Below are 19,064 nucleotides of genomic sequence, written 5' to 3' on the forward strand. Positions count from 1 at the left end.
TATTTTGAGAGAGACAGAGAGTGAGAATCCCCAGCAGGCTCTGAGCTGTCAGCGTAGAGCCAGATGTGGGGCTCAAACTCCCTAACCATGACATCAGGATCTTAGCCGAAAGAAACCAAGAGTTGGAAGCTTAACCTGAGCCACCCAGGCGCCCCACAACACTACATTTTTAAAAAATAACGCTGGAATGCAGTTTTCTTTTTCCTTTATTAAATGTTGGCAACAAAGAATAGGTCTATCGGGACATGACGACAGGTTGGATGTAGCTTGTGGAATGCTGGTTTGCAACCTTTGAGCTTTAGCAGAACAGAATGCAAAATGTCTCACCGTGACCGTGTGTCCCCCACACTGCTGCGTTTCTCCCCAGAGGGGACAAGCATGGGTCCCTGCACCTACCTGACCGGAGGGGAAGGGAAGGAGGAAGATCCACCAGTGACAGAGTTAGGTTCTTAACCCGCTTTCCTGGCCACAGCTGTAATGCCTTCCCTGCCCTGTGCTTCCCCGGCCAGGCCAAGGCCAACCTAGACAAGAACAAGCAGACGCTGGAGAAGGAGAACGCAGACCTGGCCACGGAGCTGCGGGTCCTGAACCAGGCGAAGCAGGAGGTGGAGCACAAGAAGAAGAAGCTGGAGGTGCAGCTCCAGGAACTGCAGTCCAAGTGCAGCGATGGGGAGCGGGCCCGGGCCGAGCTCAATGACAAGGTCCACAAGCTGCAGGTGAGCGGCCTGCATGGCCAGCGGCCCTTGGGGCCAGCCCTGAGGGGGGGGGACGAAGCTCTCCCTGGCTAACTGAAGTCTTTGGCTGCAGCGCAAGTTGGTTCCCTCTTGTAAGGTCCCTCGAGGAGAGGAGGGCTTCTCCCTCCTCAATTCACTCTTGAAAGGCCTTCTTCTGCTCCTTCAACAAGTCTATGAGTATTTGCTGTAGACCATGCACCATGTTTGACCCTGAGATACATCAGCAAGAAAGACACATTCCCTGCCCCCATAGAACTCTGACCTAGTGGAGGGAAAGGCATTTATAATTCCATGAGTGAGTGTAAAATGACACTGTACATAACTGGGGCGGGGGTTGGGGGGGCGGGGTCTGGCCAGCGGGAGGAGGAGTCGGGAAAGGCTTCCCGAAGAAGGAGGTATCATCTGAGATAAGTAGAAGTCTACCAGGCAGAGGGGACAGCATGTGCAAGGGCCCAGTGGTTAGTGGGAAATCAGAAGAGACCACATAAGTGACGCTAGAAAGCTGAGCTGGCAGGGGAAACATGGTACAAGATGGGACGAGGGAGGTAGGTTGTGGCCAGATGACACAGGGCCTTCGAGGCCCTATTCTATGTACATTCATCTTTATTCCGTGCGACAAGTCGTCATTGATGGGTTTTAACCTGAGCAGTGACAAGGTCTCTCGGTCTTTGGTCTCAGTTAGCTTTGACTTAGACACTTGGCCTGACGTCCATTCATGGGATCCAGGCAGACTTTTGATAAATCGGTGTGCTTACAGCCTGGGACCAGAGGGCGGGGGGAGCATTAAGTAGGATTTCTTTCCACATGCCGTTGAGAGCAGGGGTTCCGCTACCGTAACACAGGCAGTGTCCTGGAGACGTAGAGTCAAGATTATTTACATTCTCCTCGTAAGGGGGAGAGGATGGACGGTTGACTGATACCTCAGTAGAGGGCTTCTTACCTTTAGTGTCTGCATCTCTGGTTGGGGCATGAAGGTCAATGAAAGGGCAAAGAGTAGAGGTGAGGAAGAGGGTGGTGGGAACAGGGCCCTTGGAAGTAAAGGTGCCATTTGCGTCCCCCCTCCAACTTCAGGGCGCAGGCGAGTTGTCTAGACTCTCTGACCTGCTGCTTCATTTCTGCCAACCTTGGCGAGGATTCAGGGTCCATTTAGTAGGATCAGGAACAAGCCAATATAGTCTGGGGCTCAAAGAGGTTCTTAGAGCCAGGCTTCCCACCTTATAGGTGCTACACTTCCCTTGGGGGCCATGGGGTTACCATGATCAGGCCCCATAGCCCATGGCTATTTCTTAATCACTGAATACAACGAGGCCCATCGTGTGAGTCGAGAGACCTTCTCTTACTTCATAAGGATCCTGTTCTAGAGGGCTCTAACCACAGTCTCTTGGCACCCTCAGAATGAAGTGGAGAGTGTCACAGGGATGCTCAACGAGGCTGAGGGGAAGGCCATAAAACTGGCCAAGGATGTGGCATCCCTTGGGTCCCAGCTCCAGGACACCCAGGTGGGTATTCTGCCACGTGATTCAGAGGGAGCTGGGGTGTGGACTTCCTGGGGGTGGCTCCCTGAGACTTCCACATGGCATTTCGTAGGAGCTGCTTCAAGAAGAAACCCGGCAGAAACTCAATGTGTCCACCAAGTTGCGCCAGCTGGAGGACGAGAGGAACAGCCTGCAGGACCAGCTGGACGAGGAGATAGACGCCAAGCAGAACCTGGAACGCCACATCTCAACTCTGAACATCCAGGTGCTGGCCGTGTGTCCTTGCCTTTCTAGGTGTAAGCCTTGAAGGGTAGCTCAGGAGCTCGGAGAGGCTGTGGTTGAGTGTTGGCGCCATTTTGTTTGGCTCACTGGCTCCCCCTGCTGTTGAATTTCCTCCAGGAGGAGAAGGTGGTCTCTTCTCAGGGTGGAGTCAGGGATGGGACTCGCTCATTGGCCCTCCTTTTACCCCAACCCGGACACTGTCATTTTAGCTCTCCGATTCGAAGAAGAAGCTACAGGACTTTGCCAGCACCGTGGAGGCCTTGGAAGAGGGCAAGAAGCGGTTCCAGAAGGAAATCGAAGGCCTCACCCAGCAGTACGAAGAGAAGGCAGCTGCTTATGACAAACTGGAAAAGACCAAGAACAGGCTTCAGCAGGAGCTGGACGACCTGGTCGTCGATTTGGACAACCAGCGGCAACTGGTGTCCAACCTGGAGAAGAAGCAGAAGAAGTTTGATCAGGTAGGGGCTGGAGGGCCGTCGGCTCTGTTCACGGACACGGGCTGGGGGGCGGGAGGGTCTTTGAAGCAGCTGGTGTGCCTGCCATGTATGCGTCTTCCACCCATCCTCCCAAGGAAAGCTAGCTTGCCTTGGGTGACCATGAAGCATCGGGGCTCCTAGGTAAGAGCGAGGAGAACACTGGCTCTTGGACGTGACTTCCAGATATCCCCACCACCAGGGCCACCTGCGACCCCAGGGATGCCTTAGTTTCTAGCCCTGAGAAGGAAGGAAATTTATTTCACTTAACAAGTATTTATTGAGTGCCTCCTGAATACTCCACATAACGTTCCACCTTTCGATACCACTTCCCCCAACATTTCATGATGAAGAATTTCACGCACACAGCAAAGCTGAAGCACCGAAGAGTGAACACCTGTATACCCACCACGTGGAATGGATCATCGATGTTTTCCCAAATTCGGATGAACTATCTCTGTCATTGGATGCATTTCAAAGCAAATGACAGATTTCCCCCTCTATACTTCAGCACTGTGTGTCTTAACTGGAGTTCTTCTTTAACAGAAAATTTTGCTTCTTGTGTATACATGCAAATGCACAAATCTCAAGTATCCACTCACTGGAGTTCTGGTAAATGCATAATACACCCATGTGGCCCAAACCCTTAAAAAAAAGCCAACTTTTAATACGCTACTCAGATTTAGCAAAGCTGATTTGGTGTGCAAGTGACTTGGGATGATCCTCGAAATCAATCTGGGGATTGTTTTGGGAGGCCAATGCCAGGGGTGTGGGGGCTCACTGCCCCTCCCTGCCTGGGCTCAGGGGAGCAGGCTTCCAGGTGTGACACTGGCTGTGTCCTTCTCCATCTCAGGCAGCCAGCCTGTCTTCACTGCTTCCACTATGCTGCCCCATTACTGGCTTGAGGGCCTGGGGTCGCTTCTTTTATTTCCCTGTCATACGTCACGTAGGCTTTTGTGCTGACTGCTGTTTTGGGGGCCCCTATTACTTACCTGTCTTCGCTCACTTCTCAAAGCCTGGTTTTTGGATGTGTCAGTGTATACGCTTATGCCTCTGTCTGTGCGGATGACATTAACGTCGGCCTGGAGTGTTCCTTGAACTGCCTCTCCAAGCACAGAGCTAAGTATGTGCCGCTCTGTCCACACGCTCACCCTCTCCCTACTCTGGCTCAGAGAGTGCTTTTGAGGGCTGGAGATGAGTGGCCATGATAAAAAAAATTAGTGGCCTCTGGCAGGATTAAATGTCACTGTGACCTAGTAGTGTGTTCGAACCAGCATGGGCAGTAAGGGCAGCATTAGTGATTTCAAAGCACAGAGACTCAGCAGGTGCTGGCTCTAAGGTCCACCTACTAGAAGTCAGAAGGAAGCTCTTTATTAACTATCTGCATAGATGCCTTAATGACTTCCACCTGCCCCTGAAGAAATTCAGGCAGGAAGCTGCATGCGCTTATTTGCAATTGAAAGGGAGCCTGGGTGGCTCACTGGGCTAAGCGGCTGAGCGGCAGACTCTTGGTTGTGGCTCAGGTCATGATCTCTAGGTTTGTGGGTTCGAGCTCCGCGTCAGGCTCTGAGCTGACGGTGCACAGCCTGCTTCAGATTCTCTCTCTGCCTCTCGCCCTCCCTCTCTCTGCCCCTCGCCCTCCCTCTCTCTGCCCCTCCCTGCTTATGCTTTCTCTGTCTCTCAAAATGAATAAAGTTAAAGTTATTTTAAAAAGAAAAAAAAAAAAGGGAAGCCGAACTTCACCTCCGGGGCTGGGCTTCTGTTGTGTTGTAGTTGTTAGCCGAGGAGAAGAGCATCTCTTCCAAATACGCGGATGAAAGGGACAGAGCCGAGGCAGAAGCCAGGGAAAAGGAAACCAAGGCCTTGTCGCTGGCGCGAGCCCTCGAAGAGGCCCTGGAAGCCAAAGAGGACCTCGAGAGAGCCAACAAAATGCTCAAGGCCGAGATGGAGGGCCTGGTCAGCTCCAAGGATGACGTGGGCAAGAATGTAAGTGGCTCCTCTGTGTCTGCGCCTGTCCACAGGTCACCAGCCCCCTCCCCACTATGCATTACCCACGGGGCGGGACGCGGGCACCCTGAGCCTCTTCCACGGGACAGGACCATCAGGACTGAAGGCCGTCACGCAGACGGGGACTGGTTGGAAACAGCACTTGGGGGGGGGGGCGGGCCCCAAGGAAGACTCTGGCCTTGACTCCTGGCACTGCATCCCGCGGGGGGGGGGGGGGGGGGGGAAGCCATCTGTGTGACTTTACAGAGCTGCCCGTCCCCGCGGGTTGCCTGAGCGTCTTCATGAAGTCTCCCCTCCCACGAAAGGTCCACGAGCTGGAGAAGTCCAAGCGGGCCCTGGAGACCCAGATGGAGGAGATGAAGACCCAGCTGGAGGAGCTGGAGGATGAGCTGCAGGCCACGGAGGACGCCAAGCTGCGGCTGGAGGTCAACATGCAGGCCCTCAAGGGCCAGTTTGAGCGGGACCTCCAGGCTCGGGATGAGCAGAATGAAGAGAAGAGGCGGCAGCTCCAGAGGCAGGTAGTCCGGGTGGGGGGATGCGGGGCGGGGAGGCAGCAGGGCCCGGACCCAAAGAGACTTGGTTCTCTCAGCCGCCTGCAACCTGGGGGCCTGCAACCTGGGGACGAGCAGAACCCTCCTGGGGGGGGGCAGGGTGGGGGAGCTGTGCCCCCCCCCCTGCCCCGGAAGCTCTCCAAATGCCGGCCGCGGTGGGGGTAGGGCCTCCGAGGGACAGCCCGGCCCAGCAGCGCCCCCCTCCCCCCCTCGCTCAGCTGCACGAGTACGAGACAGAACTGGAAGACGAGAGAAAGCAACGTGCCCTGGCAACGGCGGCCAAGAAGAAGCTGGAAGGGGACCTGAAGGACCTGGAGCTGCAGGCCGACTCGGCCATCAAGGGCCGGGAGGAAGCCATCAAGCAGCTTCGGAAACTGCAGGTGGGGGATGCGGGGCACAGGCTGAGGCAGGGGGTGGCTCCCCACCAGAGGGGAAGCCGGGCCAACAGCCGCAGGATGCAGGCCTGTCACGGGTGCCTGAATATTCAGCTGGGGTTTTCCACCGTTGTTCAGCCTCGGGGGGCTGTTTCCCGCCCTGGGTAAGGCACGATCACCAGGCCTTTGGCCAAGGCCCTCGGACCACATGGCCATGTTTAGGTCTGCTGAGCCCCTCTGGAACGGTGCCCCCCGACAGCAACCTGGCCCCGTGAGGTGGGGTGGGTGGGCCACGGGGACCTCTCCGTGGTTGATCTGAACTTCCTCGGGGCTGGCGTGGAAAGATGGTGAGTTAGGATCTCTTAGCTTGGCCCTCCTGTTGACTCACGCAGGCCCAGATGAAGGACTTCCAGAGAGAGCTGGAAGATGCCCGTGCCTCCAGAGACGAGATCTTTGCCACCGCCAAAGAGAATGAGAAGAAAGCCAAGAGCTTAGAAGCCGACCTCATGCAGCTACAGGAGGTAGGGAGGGTACTGTGGGCAGAGCCCGTGGCACCCACGCACCTCCTTCCCTCGTCCAGCACTCCACAGGGGCAGGCCCCCAGAGTGACGACAGGGGCAGACGTGGGGTTTTCTCCTGTCCGGGACATGCAGGGCCTCCCCTGAGCTCAGAGGCGGTTCAGCCGCTTTCCAGAGTGGCCGTGGCCGTAGAAACTGCTGGGGTCTGGAGCAGGTGGCTTCTCGCTGGGGTTCAGCCCTTGCCCGGCAGATCAGCGGCTTCCCCCCTCCCCTCCCCCGTGCTGTCCAGGATCTGGCCGCGGCTGAGAGGGCTCGCAAACAGGCCGACTTGGAGAAGGAGGAACTGGCCGAGGAGCTGACCAGCAGCGTCTCAGGAAGGTAGGGGGCCGCATCGGGAGAAGGGGGTCCCAGGCTCAGATGAGGACAGAGAGGCAGCTCATGGAAGAGACTCCTGAAAATGACAGTGTCCAGCCAAGCTTCTCACAAGGGTCTTGACCCCATTTGGGCATGTAGCCAGTTTCATTCGTTCTGAATGAACAGCATGGTGGGGAGGGGGCACGGGGCGGGGGGACATCCAAGAGGAGAGAGCTCGTCTTTCCTCCAGGCCCGGCTTTGCCGATACCGACAGGATAGAGTCCCGGCTCCCTACTTCCCAGCTGTGTGACTTTGGACAAGTGTCTAAGCCTCGCTGGGCCTGTTTCCTTTTACAAAGGAGGGCGACTCCAAGGCATCACCTCACTCCTCCACACAGAGGCTATTTCCTAAGCCAGAGGGAGGCTGGAGCCCCAGACCCGCCTGCATTTCCCTTAGGAACACACTTCAGGACGAGAAGCGCCGCCTGGAGGCCCGGATCGCACAGCTGGAAGAGGAGCTGGAGGAGGAGCAAGGCAACATGGAGGCCATGAGTGACCGCGTGCGGAAGGCCACGCAGCAGGTGGGGGCGGAGCAGGGCCAGGCTGCACCCTGTCACACGCCCCACACTGCTGCACTGCAAGCTCGGGGTTGGGGTGGAGAGCGGGGAGACGGGAGCAGGGGTCAAGCGCATCTGCTCCCTGCACCCTCCCCGCGTGGGCACGCGGCCCCCGTCGCCATCTCATCAGGCGGCCAGTGTATGTCTGGCTCCCTCCGGCAGACAACGTGGGCCTGGAGAAAGGGCCTCGGGGGTCTCCTCCTTGCTGTCGCCCCAGCCTCTGGCCCCGGCCTTACACCAGTGAGCACTCAGTGACATTACTAAGCACCAGCTCCGCAACAGGTGCTGGGGCCCCGCCTTGTGACCTGGAGACAGGGAGCCTGGGTGGCCCCAGGACGCTGCCTTTTGTGCTGCACCTTAAAGGAGGCCCAGGAAGGAACTGGTGGCTGGAGGAGGTGGGGAGGGCTCCTGGGTGCCCCCGTCCCAGAGACCCACATCGAAGCCCACCAAGGCTGGAGGCCACAGGCGTAGTGGGTCCTCTCAGTGGATCCGCCCCCCCCCCCCCCACTCCCGTGTCCTCCACCCCCTGACTTTCACTGCCCTCCGCAGGCCGAGCAGCTCAACAACGAACTGGCCACGGAGCGCAGCGCGGCCCAGAAGAACGAGAGCGCAAGGCAGCAGCTCGAGCGGCAGAACAAGGAGCTCCGAAGCAAGCTGCAAGAGATGGAGGGGGCCGTCAGGTCCAAGTTCAAGTCCACCATTGCGGCACTGGAGGCCAAGATCGCGCAGCTGGAGGAGCAGGTGGAGCAGGAGGCCAGGTACGCGGGGCGTGGGCTCCAAAGAGCAGCCTGCTGGCCAGCAAGTACCCGGCGGTCGGGGCTCAGGCTCTCTGGACATCTGTCCTGGCTGGGGAATGAGCCCAGTGGTCCCCACGCCGCAGCTGTGTGTGGAGAACCGCGTGTGAACACGGGAGCGAGGCAGGCCTGGCCCCGAGAAGGCCCTTCCCAAACGGCCCTGAGTGGCAGGGGTCCTTCCCGCGGGCACAGTGGCTATGCCTGGCCTGTGTTCACGGGATGTCGTGTTCACTGCCACCCAGGAAAGTGCAGATCAGCAACCCCATTCAGCACGTGCCAATATGGTCAGGCTTCTCGTTATAAAGAGAAAATAAGATCACGGCCCATCTGTGACCATCAGACTACGAGGATTCTGACCCACTTTTTTTTTTTTTTGGTAGTGGCGCTCTTGCCAACTCACAGACCATACAAAAATTCAGCCTTTTCACGTGTACAGCTCAATGGCCCTTTAGTATAGTTGTGGATAGCTGGCCCCTCTGTACCGTCCAGCGTGGGACAGTTCCAACACCTCACTAGGACACCCTGTACCACCCTGGCCATCACCCTGACCTCCCCCAGCCCTCTGCAACCACAGATCTGCTTTCTGTCTCTCTTGTCTCTTGTGGATGTTTCATGTAAGCGGAATCCCACAGTCTGTGCCCTTCTGTGACTGGCCTCCCTCCCCGTGTCTCCGAGGTTCGCCCATGTGGTAGCAGGCGCAAGTGCTGCGTTCCCTTTTAAGGCCGAGTACTGTTCGTCTGATTGGGGGGGTGAGCCCTGATTTGGGGCCCCTCAGGGAAAGCGCTCACAGTGGGGGAGAGGCTGGTCGGGTCTACGTGCCAGGTGCAAGGGAGCCCATCCCCGCTTCGCCCGCCTCCTCCCCCCGTATGCAGAGAGAAGCAGGCGGCCACCAAGTCGCTGAAGCAGAAGGACAAGAAGCTGAAGGAGGTCCTGCTGCAGGTGGAGGACGAGCGCAAGATGGCGGAGCAGTACAAGGAGCAGGTAACCCGGGCCGCCGGCCTCTCCCAGCCCCGCAGGGACCCCACGGCGCCCCCTGCTCACCCCCAGGCCTCTCCCTGACAGGCAGAGAAAGGAAACGCCAAGGTCAAGCAACTCAAGAGGCAGCTGGAGGAGGCGGAGGAGGAGTCCCAGCGCATCAATGCCAACCGCAGGAAGCTGCAGCGGGAGCTGGATGAAGCCACGGAGAGCAACGAGGCCATGGGCCGCGAGGTGAACGCGCTCAAGAGCAAGCTCAGGTGAGGCTCACGGGCCTCGGGTGCCCACAGGGAGTTTCCTTCCTGATGCAGAGGACACCCCCACCCCACCCCACCCCACCCCCGCCGCCCCCTGTTCCTTTCCAGGTTCTCCCCGCTCACCAGCACTCACGCGGCACCACTGTGTGCCAGGCACATGAACAGGCCCCGGATCCACCAGGGCCCTGCCTTGGAGCAGCGGACCCTCTGTTCGAAGGGGAGAGAGCATCCCAAGCAGGCACCGCGCTGTCAGCACAGAGCCCAATACGGGGCTCGATCTCACAAACCACGAGCTCATGGCCTGAGCCAAAATCGCAAGTCTGACACTTACCTGACGGAGCCACCCGAACGCCCCCTCGTGTGGTTTCTTTAATGATGCGCCTCCCTTCCCAGCCCACCCTTGGGCGAGGAGAAGGAGAGGGAGGCACACCCCTGTCTCCTCAATCCTTGTCCTCACTGTTGCATTGCCCGTGCGGGTCCCTTCTCTCCAGAACCTCTTTTCTGGGCTTTCTCTTGACCACTTTGGTCTAATCAGGGTCTTCCATCCCTGCTGTTTGGGTCGGATCATCCTGGCTCACAGGAGCTGGCCTGTGTTTGCAGGATGGGGCATGGCCCGCTCTGGATTGTGACAACCGCAAATGTCTCCAGCCGTTGCTCAGTTCCCTGGGTGGGGGGTGCGGTCGCCCGGGGGTCTCGAACCGCTGCCCTAACCAGGGCTGTTTTCTCTCCCACGCCCCTGTCCCTCTGGGCCTGAAGCTGGATAGGCGACACCCCTGCTCCTCAGGCCTCCTTCCCACCTCCACTGGTTCCCAGAAGGCGTGGGCCCCAAAGCTTCCTGTCACACTCACCCACACCCCTCCAGGGGGGTGATCCAGTCTCTTGCTTGGGTCCTTGGTCTTGTCTCCTCTGCGATCCTACCACCCTATGGGCCTTAGCACTAGCTCTAACTTGCCCATCAAGCCCAGGCTCGGTGGTCGGTCCGCCGACTTCCCTCCCCCTTCCACTCTCTTGGACATCTGGTTTTCACTGTCTCCCCAGTCTCACCATCCCCACCCATCCTTACAAGCTCTCATGTCCCCGTCAACCCACCTCCCCCCAGCTGTGTCCATTTCTTCTACTCCGTTCCCAGGCTGAACTATCTAGCACCAACTAAGGTACACCTACCTCTCTTGTTCCCTCAAGGATGTCGCTCCAGAAATTCTCACCCTTCTCCTTTTCACCATTTTCACGTCAACAAAGTCATTCCAGGAGCTGAGAAAGCCTCTGAGCCCCACGCCCCCTGCTACCCTTTACCACGAAACCTTAATGGTCAGTCCGCAGTCCTCCCCGACTGAGCTGCAGCTTCCTCGACCCACACCGGGGTTTGTTCCTCCCCTCTGGGTGTCTTTCCTTGTCTCCTCTGCTGGTACCTCACCTCAAAGCCCGCCTGCCATTGGCCTGCCCCAGGGCGCCATCTTGGTTCTCTCTCCATCTCCTTTTCTGCTCACTCCTAGGTGACCTCACCCAGCCTGGTGCCTTTTGAGTTCCACCCACAGCGTGTGGCTTCCTGGCCCAGACTTCTTCCTGGAACCCCAGACCTGCTTGCCCTTTCCCCTCAATGCCTCACAGGCAGCTTACACCTTGAGCTGAACCCCTTCACGCCCAAGTCAGCTTCCCTCACGGTCTCTGCCAGCTCACCAACTGGACTGATAAGGCTGCTGTTGACCCAGTCCACTAATCTGTGCTCTTACTTTCTTTTTCCATCTCCCTTATATATAACATCCAATCTGCCATGGAATCTGATCAACTTTCCCTTAGAAACACTGTACATCCGGGCACCTGGGTGGCTCAGTCAGTTGAGCGTCTGACTTCAGCCCCGGTCAGGATCTCATGGTTCATGAATTCGAGCCCCGCATCAGGCTCTGTGCTGACAGCTCGGAGCCTGGAACCTGCTTCGGATTCTGTGTCTCCCTCTCTCTGTCCCTCCCCGGCTCATGCTCTCTGTAAAAAATAAAAACTTTTAAAAAAGAAAACACTGTACATCCACAATCCAAGAAACAAATGTTTCTTGCCACCCTCATCCAAGCTACCCTCTCCCACCATCTAGTAACTTTCACAGCTTGTGTTTCACTTGTGTTTATACTCCGTCTTCATAGTCTGTTCTCAACATGGCAGCCAGAGGAATCCTGTTTAAATAGGTACGAGTCACAACCCCCCTGTGCTTGGAACCATCCATTGGCTTCCACCTCATTCAGACTGAAAGCAACACCTTTATGATGGTCGGTTCCACCAGGCCCTACGTGGATCTCCGTCCACCGCCTCCTAAATGAGCCCTCTGCCTCTACACATGCTGCCTGGGGCCTTGGCACGGGTGGTTCCCGCTGTCTGGAAGGCTCTTCCCCCAGCTCTCGGCATAGCTGGATCCCTCCTTCCTTTCCTTCAGGCATTTACACACCCACGTTAACCTGTCTACAACTTCCAACCTCACGCCCTGCAGTTCTCTTACTGATCTGTCACCATGTAACCTGCTGTTTACTTATCTCATTGGCAGCTTTCACTCTGGCCCCACGAGCACAGAGGTTCTGTCTGCTTATTCGTCCCCAGTGTCTGGGATAGTGCTGGGCACAAACCTTCAATCACGGAGTCAGAGCTGATGTTTCCCTAAACTCATTCTCATACCACCTTGGCCATTTTGCCTTAGCCTTTTACTACCTGCACCATCGTTGACTTCACGGTGTCTTTGAAATTAACCGGTCTAATCATAAACACATCTGTTTGCAAATAAAATTTACCATCCCTGTATTGTTAAACCAGCATCACCAGCAGCAACAGGTCGCAAACAAAATTAAAATACAGTGAGAACAAAACAATATTGGATTCTACCTATTCTGACTACAAGTTGATGACTAGGACCAGAAGGCCTCTTTCTCAGTTGACAAGGGACTGACAGAAGATGACGTTAGCACCGGATAGACCATCCCTGACATAATGAGATGTATTTTAAAAAGAGTGGGAAAGGGAGCACTTTTCTCACTGTGCGATCGAGTTATCCAGGGGCATGCCCAGGAACCATCTGAAACCACCTGCCATTATCAACTCCAGACTCTGAGCATCACTGCAGGCAGGTGACGAGGGGACAGTCCAAACCCCTTTCAGAAGGCGGAGGATGGCTGGCGTGGGGTACAGGGCTTCGGGAAGGAGACCCCAGATCACACGAGGCTGGGGAGGACCTGTGGGTCCCCCCAGTGAAACAGAAACAAGATGTAACCTCTCAGGTCCAGCAGGGGCTTGGGAGCAACCCCTAGGACGATGGTCAGCAAGACAGCTGTTCTCACATGGAGCTGTCCCCCCCTCTCCCCTCCAGAATTTGCTTGGCTGGTGACTGAACCCTGCCCTCCTCGGTGCCAGGCCGGGGGGTGGGGAAGCAGTCAGCCGCTCTGGCTCTCACTGCTCCCTGTGGTCAGGACCCCTGATTCTCTTAGCACATGTCCAACGTACCTTGTGGGTTCTGCCCCCCCAACAGCTGACCCTCCTGAGGGCCTACAGGCCAGTATGGAACAGACTATTTCTGACACTCCCGGTACGAGCATACCCTAAGGCAGGGCCAAGAGAGGTCACACCTTCCTGCCTCCTCTGTGTCCCACGTGCAAAACCTCAAGTCCAGCACTAGAGCCGTGAGTGAGGTTAGCAAGCCTGGCCAGCTCTCAGTGAACAAGGAAATGCGAAGCGAGTCTCATAGTCGTGCCGACCAGGTAAACCTCAACGTGAGCGCCTGTTAAAGAGCTGGGCCCGGCCTCTGCCACACCAGCAGACGTGAGCTTCTTAGCTGAACCAACAGCTTACGCGTGCCGGCCTCAGAGTTCTTGGTGACCCGTGCTTCTCTGCCAGGTTGACTTAGAAGTGCCTTTGATCATTTCATCGAAGGGAATGCCTTTGATGATTAAAAACGCACTTAGAGGACTCCCTCTCGTTGGCGGAGGATAACCACCAGAGACTCTCTCTCTCTGTTTCAGAGGCCCCCTTCCCCAGGAAACTCCGCAATGACTCACCAGGTACCATGCCTCCAGCTTCGCGGCTCATGTGTGTTGCACTTGGTTTCCACTTCCCTTCTGCCCTCCCGCCCTCCCAGTCCCTCCGACGCCCTTTTTTGGTCCTCACGAACCTCCATGGGATTCCTGCAAAATCTGAAGGCCTGGATGTCTTAGTTCAAAACTCTTTGTCATAGCCAAGATCAGTACAACAAGACTTAATCTCTTGACCCGTCTTCCTTCCCTCTTTCTGCTTGGGCATCTGACACGGCACCAAATGTGTCCTCGTCACCGTGTGTTGACGAGCGCTTAAGAGGCTGCGTGTGTGTCACTCGGATTGTTGGTATAATCCTGCATAAGTGGGCCTCTCACACTTGGCAGTAGGACACTTGGCTTTGCTGTCCTCCTCCGTCTGGTTAAGACGCTGCACTGAGCGGGTATGACACTTCTACAGTCTGGGCCCTTTCGTGGAGAAGGGCCTCAAATCTGGTCCACAAATAACAATTCACGAGCACAGGTTCATGGGAACCACAGCCCGGCCTCTGGTTGTCCCCACGGCTGGGCTTTCATACGCATGTCTGCGAAAGAAATGGGCTCTCACTGCGCATTCTACAGTCGCTGGGGCCACATGAGCCTTGAGCAAGGCCTAGCTGATAACGGCACTTTCCACACACTAGGACACGTGCTGGCCACTGCGCAGCCAAGCATGGTCCAGACAGAGCCTTTTCCAGGGGTCTTGCGAGCCCGTATACACAGCGGGGAATGGACAGGACACCCGATACTCGAGGAAGGACACAGGGCCCTTCACATGACAGAGTTAAGAGGCCTCGACCAGCTTTTTCACACGTGACATTAGGCAACCAGGGCCTGGTTTTCCTCTCATCTTCCTTGAGAGACCAAGCAGGCCCTGGCTTGTGTCCCTCTTCTCTTTTGGAGAAGTAGCTGTCGCTACCCAAATACTTAAAGCTGGATGAGGGACTGGCAGGAGCTCTAGGAAGAGTGCCCGGCCTCTAGAACACGGCTTTCTGAGCAGCGCTCCTGCCAGCTCAGGCTGGACGGTGGGACCCACTAGTCGATGGGAAAGTGAGTCCTTGCAAATCAGTGCTTCTGCTCTGGTGCTGGATCCCGCCATGCCACTAGTGCCTCGGGGAAGTTCTCGGAGTCTGTGAATAGAAGCCAGATCCTCCAGGATCAGACACTTGAAGAAAATCTTTAGAAGGGGTCCCTTACTTCCTGTGACTGATGTAGCCAGTGCCCACCTCGGCCTTGGATTTGAAGCCAGTTCCTTCAGGAAGCGTACCTGAACCGGAAGACAGGCTCACAGGACTGGTGGCGGAGCAGGGGGCTAACAGTGACCCGGGACATGATTTACGTCTTAGATCAAAGGAACACATTGACACCTCAGCTCTTGTAGCTTGCAAATCCATACCGCCTCGGGAGGCCAAGAGTGCCGGGAGCCCGGAAGGGTAGGGGAGACGGTTTCCCAACCCCAGGCTGTCCCACCAAGTTTTGAACCAGGGGGATTAGAAGCGGGAGAGACGCGTGGAAGCTACTCTCCTTTCTGTCCTGTCCTCAGAGACCCTGCTTTCAGACCCACGTTCTTGGAAAGCACAGTGCTAAAGACTTTTTAAAAGGTCACTTCTAGAGAGGGTGATGGAAAGTTAGTTCCAAGGGCACAGGGCGCTTCTGAGCTTCCCTCTGACGTGAGTGAAGCCGGCCTGAGTCTTGAGCTGGGAGTGGCTACAACTTTATTCATCCCTGATCGTGGCCCCTCGGAAAGTACCATTCTCTGAACCTAGGCGGGTTTTCCCAGCCCGGGTTTCTCCCACCCTCGGACCCCAGAAGGCTCACATTGGGACTCCCCTTCTCAGTGTTCAGGATGTTCTGGGCCTGCCTTTTGCCTCCAATCTTACCTCTCTGAGTTGTCTCTTTGGACTAAAGAATCTCTAACTGGGATGGATTCTCCCTCATAGCTTTCCAAAGTCCAGCCTCTGCGTGGCGAAGCAGGTCATTTTTTTTTTTTTTAATTTTTTTTTAATGTTTATTTATTTTTGAGAGAGAGAGAGAGACAGAGCACAAGCAGGGGAGGAGCAGAGAGAGAAGGAGACACAGAATCTGAAACAGGCTCCAGGCTCTGAGCTGTCAGCACAGAGCCTGACGCGGGGCTCGAACTCACAAACCATGAGATCATGACCTCAGCCGAAGCTGGACGCTCAACCGACCGAGCCACCCAGGTGCCCCAAGCGGGTCTTTTTTTTTTTTTTTTTTTTTTAACGTTTATTTATTTTTGAGACAGAGAGAGACAGAGCATGAACGGGGGAGGGTCAGAGAGAGGGAGACACAGAATCGGAAACAGGCTCCAGGCTCCGAGCTGTCAGCATAGAGCCCGATGCGGGGCTCGAACTCACAGACCGCGAGATCGAGACCTCAGCCGAGGTCGGCCGCTCAACCGACTGAGCCACCCAGGCGCCCCATCATTTTTTATGACAAAAATTCTGCATTCCTCTTAGGCATCCTAAAATGAGTTAAGACCTGTCTTCTGATTCAGGTCAAACAGGGCCAGATCACCAGAGCCAAATAGGATTATTTGTTGTCGCAGAAAACACAGCAAACATTTCTTTCCTGGAGAGGACGCTGAGTGCTGGTGATCTGACTTCTCCTGCCACCTGCCTGCCCTCTTAACCAAAGCCACACTGCAGGTGACCTAGGCACACCCTGGCAGGAACTCAGGGCATCCGGCACTCCAGAGATGGGAGCCATAAGCACACAGAGAAAGGGGTATCCTACCAGCTAAAGCTAAAGTACACCTTAGATTAACATGTCTAGCTTACTTTTCTAACAAATATTCATTGGGCACCTATTATAGGCCATGCACGGTGCCTGTGTGGTGAGGAAAAATCAGACAAGATCTCTGTCCTGGGAGAACTCACACTGAGAATTCTGCTCTCAAACAAGCAGGGGACCCTGCGTTGCTTTAACCAGAGTGCACACCTCTGGCATCCGCACAGTGACCTCTTTCCCTCAATGCTGCCTTTGATGCTCATTTCCACCTTCTTCCGGTTGAGAACCTAAAACCCTCCCCTTTGTTCCCTTCTGAAGGCAAGGGGGTACAAAATGAGAACATGTTCTCCTTCCCACCTGCTCCACAGGGTATGAATAAACCCACGGGGATGTGTCAGCCCCCACTTGATTCGTTTTTTTCTTCTTTTCCAAATAAAAGACCACAGAAGAGAATCCTGTGGGCCATCAGATGACCAAGCCCAATTTTTTTTTTTTTTTTTGAGAGAGGTGTGGGGTGGGGGTGGGTTGCAGAGAGAGAGAGAGAGGGAGAAAATCTTAAGCAGATTCCACGCTCAGTGTGGGGCCTGATGTGGGGCTCGATCCACTACCCGGGATCATGACCTGAACAGATATCAAGAGTCAGAGGCTCAACTCACTGAGCCACCCAGGCGCCCGCACCTTACTTTTTTTTTTTTTTTTTAAAGCTGATTCTCTTGCTTTGAAAAATCTACTTTCCTCCCTTTCCAGCTGATTAAACGTTACCACACCTTGAGATAGGTCAGCCCTTGACTTTAACCTGAATATTTTCATTTCATTTCAGTTTGTCTGTGTTTGTTTTCTGTCCCTTTAAAAGCCTCTTCCAATCTCAAGAGGGGGGTTTCTGTACTAAAGAAACGTGTATTCTTTTAAAACCCACAGGCGAGGAAACGAGCCCTCCTTTGTTCCCTCTAGAAGGTCTGGAGGACGTCGAGTTATTGAAAACGCCGATGGATCTGATGAGGAAATGGACGCTCGCGATGCAGACTTCAATGGAACCAAAGCCAGTGAATAAACAACTTGCTGAAAACAGAACAAAACCAAACCCAGTGGACTCTGCTTAGCACTAAATCCATTTTCAAATTCCAAATGTCACAGACACCCCTCACAACGAATATAAAAAACACCACCCTGCGTCCAGGGTATCGATGGAGTTTTGAATGTTGTACCAAATGAGAAAAACCCAAGAAGCGACACAGACACCCCCGCTCCCCCCATCAGTGAATTGTGCAGAAACCTTGAGTTTTTAGGAAAATAGAACCACAGTAACTGATCACTGGCAACTTAGTTTACGTGAAACGGGGAGAAAGTCACCAAAATGGGTGCCACTGCCTCCCGCTCCCAAGACATTCCCTAGCCTGTCTACCCTTCCAACGTCTCGAGTGGGGCCCTGTTTGAGTTCTTTCCCCTCTTGGTTACCGCACGTCAGATGCACACAGTTCACCGAGACGAAGTGCCTTCGGTAGTCACATGAATTCAAAAGGAGACGCTGCTCCAGCGGGATGAGAGCAAGAATGTTACACTGTTTTATATGCACCCCGATTGTACTTAAGGACACCTTCACTAATAAAAGGTTATAAATCACTGGAGTGCAGTCGGCTCTTCTGTTGTTTTGTACGGAGTGAAAGAATGGGGTGTGTTCTTCCTTAATCCTTACAATGACCCTGGGAAGCCAGTGTTCATAAATGGGGAATCTGAGGCCTGTGGAGGGGAGATAAATAGATCCCACAGCTGGCCAAAAAAAAAAAAAAAAAAAAAAACCCAACAGCAAGCAAGCAAGCACAGATGTCACATGAGTCTGTGTGAGAGGACTTCTCCAAGCAGAGGCAGGCAGCTCCAGGCCCAGGAAGTAGGAACTTGACCATGAAGAACATCCTTATCAATCAAAACTCATACGTACATACTGTGAAGGATATAGGATATCCTTGAATTAAAAAAAAATTTTTTAAATGTTTATTTTTGAGAGACACAGAGCAAGAGCAGGGGAAGGGCAGGGAGACACAGAATCCGAAGAAGGCTCCAGGCTCCGAGCTGTCAGCACAGAGCCCGACGTGGGGCTCGAACTCATGAACCGCAAGATCATGACCTGAGCCGAAGTTGGACATTCAACCGACTGAGCCACCCACGCGCCCCAAGATATCCTTGAATTTCAAAAACGTAAGACTTCATCCAGCAGGGATCGACAAACTTTTTTTTTTTCTTTGAGAGCGAGAGTGAGGGAACATTAGTGCTTGAGCAGGGGAGGTGCAGAGGTGGGGGGGGAGCGAGAGAGAATTCCAAGCAGGCTCCTCACTCAATGCAGAGCCTGATACAGGAGTTGATCCCATTAACTCTGGGATCACGACCTGAGCTGAAATCAAGAGTCAGACGCTCAACCCCCTGAGCCACCCAGGCACCCCAAACTTTTTTTAAACAAACTTTTTCTGTAAAGGCTGAGAGTCAATATTTTAGGCTACATGTGGTCTCTGTCACGTGTTAATCTTTCCATTTTTGTTTTCCCCTTTAAAAACATAAAAACCATCGTTACTACGGGGGCCATGCAAAACCAGGCCGTGTGTCCTCTCCTTGCAGAAGTTCTATTCCACCCACTGATTCGGTAGAGGTCAAATAGATTTGAGAAGAGATATGGCAACGGAAGAACTCAAGCCAAGAGCCAAACGTGAACCTACCCTCAACAATACACAAACATATACTAAATACACTTCTAAGAAGCTGATGTGAAGAGGAATTTTTTTCAAGTGGAGTTTCTTCATATTTGATTACTTGGTTCAAAAACAAACTTTTTGCCACCGTTCGAGCAAACATCAAGGCACAAAGCAGCATTTACCCA

General features: G+C 54.7%; 1 protein-coding gene across 4 annotated transcripts in view; it reads left to right on the forward strand.

Moving 5' to 3' along the window:
- Positions 1-17,818, forward strand: part of MYH11 (myosin heavy chain 11) — a 123,723-nt gene extending 105,905 nt beyond the window's left edge. For 2 of the 4 annotated variants that reach the window (XM_058711063.1, XM_058711064.1), the window contains 15 exons: positions 510-716; positions 2,129-2,233; positions 2,322-2,474; positions 2,701-2,949; positions 4,738-4,950; positions 5,277-5,489; positions 5,741-5,902; positions 6,289-6,417; positions 6,704-6,792; positions 7,225-7,348; positions 7,934-8,142; positions 9,051-9,159; positions 9,241-9,413; positions 13,403-13,441; positions 17,117-17,241. In XM_058711063.1, the coding sequence (XP_058567046.1) occupies positions 510-716; positions 2,129-2,233; positions 2,322-2,474; positions 2,701-2,949; positions 4,738-4,950; positions 5,277-5,489; positions 5,741-5,902; positions 6,289-6,417; positions 6,704-6,792; positions 7,225-7,348; positions 7,934-8,142; positions 9,051-9,159; positions 9,241-9,413; positions 13,403-13,433 (2,166 nt within the window). In that variant the 3' untranslated portion in view covers positions 13,434-13,441; positions 17,117-17,241. Of the gene's footprint in view, positions 1-509; positions 717-2,128; positions 2,234-2,321; positions 2,475-2,700; positions 2,950-4,737; positions 4,951-5,276; positions 5,490-5,740; positions 5,903-6,288; positions 6,418-6,703; positions 6,793-7,224; positions 7,349-7,933; positions 8,143-9,050; positions 9,160-9,240; positions 9,414-13,402; positions 13,442-17,116 lie in introns of all 4 variants that reach the window. The other 2 variants (XM_058711061.1, XM_058711062.1) reach the window with 1 other exon arrangement.
- The last annotated feature ends 1,246 nt before the right edge of the window (positions 17,819-19,064 follow it).

This window comes from Neofelis nebulosa, chromosome 18 (assembly GCF_028018385.1).
Source record: "Neofelis nebulosa isolate mNeoNeb1 chromosome 18, mNeoNeb1.pri, whole genome shotgun sequence".
Taxonomy (NCBI): Eukaryota; Metazoa; Chordata; class Mammalia; order Carnivora; family Felidae; genus Neofelis; species Neofelis nebulosa.